Source organism: Sceloporus undulatus, chromosome 4 (genome assembly GCF_019175285.1).
Source record: "Sceloporus undulatus isolate JIND9_A2432 ecotype Alabama chromosome 4, SceUnd_v1.1, whole genome shotgun sequence".
NCBI lineage: Eukaryota > Metazoa > Chordata > Lepidosauria > Squamata > Phrynosomatidae > Sceloporus > Sceloporus undulatus.
This window is the reverse complement of record NC_056525.1, coordinates 188,840,463-188,845,054: the sequence shown is the minus strand read 5'-3', so window position 1 is coordinate 188,845,054 and position 4,592 is coordinate 188,840,463. Positions and strand designations below refer to the sequence as shown.

Below are 4,592 nucleotides of genomic sequence, written 5' to 3'. Positions count from 1 at the left end.
CTGCTGCTGTTGTGTGCCTTCAAGTCATTTCTAGCTTATGGTGACCCTATCTTGGAGTTTTCTTGGCAAGAATTTTCAGAGGGTTTGCCTTTGGCTGCTTTTGAGGCTGACTTGTTCAAGGTCACCCAGAGAGTTTCCACAGCTGATCAGGGATTCAAACTCTGGTCTCCAGAGTCCTAGTCCAGTGCTCAAATCACTATACCACCCTCTATTTGTACATTATTACTGGGTTCAAATGATCTTTCCAAAAGGGAACATAAACCTCCTTACTTCAGTTTACCTAACCACAAGCAGCTGACATTTAAATCGACATTTCTTGTTTGTAGGTATGCAGCAAAGTTCCTGAAACTTTCAGAAAAACAAATTGCTTCTGTAATATGTTGATTCAACTGAAGAGCAGATAATGTGGTCTCTCACTTTTCTCTGGTATTGATTTGATAGCTCCAGTTACACAATTTTAAGCTTCTGAAAGTTTGTTTCTTTGCCTTCTAAATAGTAACACTCACAACTGATATGTAAGAAAGATACTCACCCCTAATCTGTCACCCTGCCTTTTGGGGCATCTGCCACCTCTGGCTAAGTTCTATATGCCTGTTACGTTTCCACTACTTTTGCAGACATAGCACATTTATTTGTAGTGTCTCATAACAGCTGATTTTATTGAAGGCTCCCAAACCATATTTACAAAATACAATACATTCATTCATATGTTCAATATGTTACAATTGCCTGTAGAAAAAAAAACTTTATTAAAACTGCAGTAATATCATCTAGGTTTTACACGTCATTGTAGCCTCTGACCCATAACATCAATGGAAAAACTCTTCCAGTTTCATGACTGACAACCACATAGTTTTGTTTTTTAAACTGCAAGGCAAAGGGATACATTTAAATAGGTAGGTGGATGAAAAGTGGGAGTTTCCCAAGAACAGGAGTATCTTATATTATTTGGCCTCCTGGTAAATGGCAGCAATGCTCTTCCTGCAGGCAGATGATTTTTCTGAGTTATCATCATCCTGTAATGGCCTAGACTTACACAGTTTGGATATGAATCTGGAGAGTCATAAAGCTAGAAGGGTCTTAGTGTAGTAGTTGCAAAATCTCAATTTTCCCCCCTCAGGAGAAACAGCATTCAATGGAACTGGAATAATCTCCTGTAAATTAAAAAATGTCCATCTCCTTCCTAGCTCCATAAATGCTACAGCTTTGCCTGTTTCTGTAAAACAAGATTGCCAGAGACCAGATCCTTGAGTATTTCTCCAATCTTTTTCAGTGTGTGGTGCAAACACTGTGTCAGCTTAATATACCACATCATATTTCAACACTAAAAAGGCATGTCTCCTGTAATCTGTCTGGCAATCTGCTCGTCTGTTGTCTCCTCTTTCTCCTTCTCACGATCTTTGTTCCAGTCTTTAAGGCCTTCTGGAAGTGAGGTGTCTTCATCTAAACTCCCTGTGCCTTCAACAAACTCTTCATATGTAGATTTTTCAGCAAACGGTCTGGGGCCAAGCATTTCAACCATATCACTCTTATCCAAAACCTCTTTCTCCAGAAGTTGTAAAGCAACCTGAAATAAATGCATATGCTTACCACACGCAACATTTTGCATAACAGGCAAAATGGTCGCCTGACTTAACATTTCAGTGGGTTGTGCTGTGGACAACAAACTCAAAACCAGTTTCTACCAGTAATCGTAACAAGCTTCAGATGTAGATATTGCCTTTGGCCAGACATATTATGTGCACCACATTGAAGAATGTATTTCCACAAGATATTTCCATGCAGAAAATAAGCTGCTGCACTGCAACCTTTCCAAGTTCATAAGAGGTCCAAAGGGGTCTAATTTGCATATTTTGTTCATTTTAGTCTCAGGGGACAGGCTCATACATAAACCCTCTGCATGAACCAAGAACTCCATGCTTAAACATAGGTAAATGCCAAAGTCAAAGCTTTTGGACATACTTTATGGCTAATGTTTCTACATACATCTTATAAAGGACAAAGGAGAGTATAATGCATGCGTAGAAACCTTGCTACCTTACTGACAGATCTATGGGGATGGATCCAGAATAAGATGAAGAGGAACTTAACGAACAGGATGCTATGACACAGTGTATGTGTAAAAGTGAATTCTCCCTGAATTTTTTACAACTATAACTCTCTAAACACTTGAAAATCTGCTCAGGAGGGTTGAAGGATCTTCTAGAATGTATGAGGCTAAAATTTGGGCTGCAAGGTAGAAGGAACAATCAGATACACACACACACACACACACAGTTGGGAGTCCCTGGTAGAATCTGATCTCCTTCATCAAATGAACTAAAACTCTGTATCTCGAGGGTTAATTTTGGACCTAATCCAGTGGATAAAGTAGAGATGGCCACCTGACTGCCAAATATTTGGAATTACAGCTCCAATAATCCATAACTGGATGGAGCTGATAGGAGATGTAACTCAAAACTCACCAAGGCCACCAGGAATTGAATACCCTTGCTATCAAATACTGTTTTCACAACATACTGATCTAAGAACCCTGCAACCATTTCTGTAAGTGTAAGCAAGAGAGCACATACCTTTTCAACCTCTGCTTTCTTTTCAGTCAGGAGGGAGAGTGTCCGTTCATAAGCTGTATTAATAAGTATCCGTACCTCTTCATCTATTAATCTTGCAGTTGACTCACTGTATGGTTTTTCTAACACCATGTCTCCTTGCCGAGGAAGGTCAAATGAAATTTGCCCAACCTTTTCATTCATCCCGAACTGAACAATCTGATAAATGAATGGCACAACTTATTTGTTGGTAGAATTTCTAAATCTTCCAGTCAAGAATGACACGGTTATAGTTACTTCTTAGTTTTATCAGAGATATGACAATACTGACAGTCACAAAATGGTTAATGGTTTGAATATTAGCCCGAATTAGCTTTTGACCTTAATTATGTTTATTCTTCAAGAAGTCTATGAATATTTACTGAGCAAGATTAAATTTTACCTTTTAAATATGGCCATGAATCATTATAGTTATATATTAGAAATGTACTACATCAATAATCCTGCTCTTTAAGTATTTCTTAAACATGAGGACCTAAACCAATGTTAGCCCTGACTAAGTGAATCAAGAGGACCACAGAAGATCAACAATGATGTAACTTACAATGATTAAATGCATCTCAGTTATGAAAAAGGTACACTTCTATCTTAAACCTTAAATTAACATTTAATTATTTTTTTTGTAGAACAACATGTGACTTAGTCAAACATGATGGGAACCAACAATATATACAAGCAATAGACTAGTATTGCTTCTATTTTACAAACACAATGTTGTTGGAGAGATGTACAGTGGAAATAAATACCTGAGCATATGCACTCTGTGTAACTTTCCTTAGGTCATCTTGGGCTCCGGTCGTTATTCTTCCAAAGAAGATTTGTTCTGACACACGCCCTCCTAGAGTCATGCACATTCTGTCAAGCAACTGCTCTTTGGTGTACAAATACTGCTCTTTCGGCAAATACTGAGCATAACCCAAGCCTTTGCCACGAGGAATAATAGATACCTTTTGCCAGATAAGAAACAAATAATAATAAAAAAATAAAAAAATATATATATATTTAGCTACATACAATTCTAACAGTGGCCTTTACTTCACAATTGTTATTCCTGCAAGGAGAAAACAGCTATTGCCACACACACTGATTTAACTGGGGCAGTGCATCAGCATTAGATCTGAAGTCCCATAGTCTAAAACTGGTTTGATATCATTTTTTGTTCTGAACTGGGTAATGCTAGTTTTTCGGTTCAAAATATGACTGTGGTTAATTAGAGGTTTCCTGGTTTGAGTGTTTGTACAAGAAAGGGAGAAGAAATTTTACACACACTATTTTTTAAAAATTAAACTTATTAAGCTAATATAGGATCACAAGGAAGTGAATGTTTTACACCAAGTCTATGTACCTTCAGAAGTGGATCAGCATGTTCCAGAAACCATCCAGCAACTGCATGGCCGGCTTCATGATATGCTACTGTCTTTTTCTCCTCTGGCTGCAATACCTGTGTCTTTTTTTCCAATCCTATGATTAGAACAACAATGAGGAAATATTTTACTGTTGTGGTATATACTTTTCAGAAATGATGTGGGTTTTCTGGAGAAGCAGAACTGTAACATTTTCAAGAAAAATTTCCAGATAATTTTATCTGATTCAACATGTTTGGTTTAAACTTCATGTTCAAAACCTTACAATTCTTATTTTATATATTTTAAAATAAAATAAAAATATTTATAGTATTTATAATACTGTAAAGAAAATAGCATATTTTGTCCTTCCATTTAAAAAAAAGACTACATCTGAAAGAATACTATTTTTAAAATATGTTCTTAATGTATTTTTAGGTGGGTCCGGAACAGACCCCTGCATAAGGCAAGGGACAACTGTAGTGATTTTCACTTATTTGAAGTTTGCCATGAAAAACAACCCAAAGACGTAAAGTTGGATGAAGACTCAACAAAACATCAATGATGTGGAGCTGCCACTTGGCCCGCATCCACACTGCAGAAATAATCTGCTTTGGCACTGCTTAACTGCCATGGCTCA

The 4,592-nt window shown here is 37.1% G+C and overlaps 1 protein-coding gene across 1 annotated transcript in view; it reads right to left on the bottom strand.

Moving 5' to 3' along the window:
• Positions 1-631: 631 nt before the first annotated feature.
• AFG3L2 (AFG3 like matrix AAA peptidase subunit 2) overlaps positions 632-4,592 on the bottom strand; it is a 27,773-nt gene continuing 23,812 nt past the window's right edge. Inside the window, exons 13-16 of the mRNA XM_042464429.1 lie at positions 3,955-4,103; positions 3,356-3,556; positions 2,574-2,768; positions 632-1,567 (exon numbers count right to left, since the gene is read on the bottom strand). Of these exons, the coding sequence (XP_042320363.1) occupies positions 1,325-1,567; positions 2,574-2,768; positions 3,356-3,556; positions 3,955-4,103 (788 nt within the window). The 3' untranslated portion in view covers positions 632-1,324. The remainder of the gene's footprint in view (positions 1,568-2,573; positions 2,769-3,355; positions 3,557-3,954; positions 4,104-4,592) is intronic.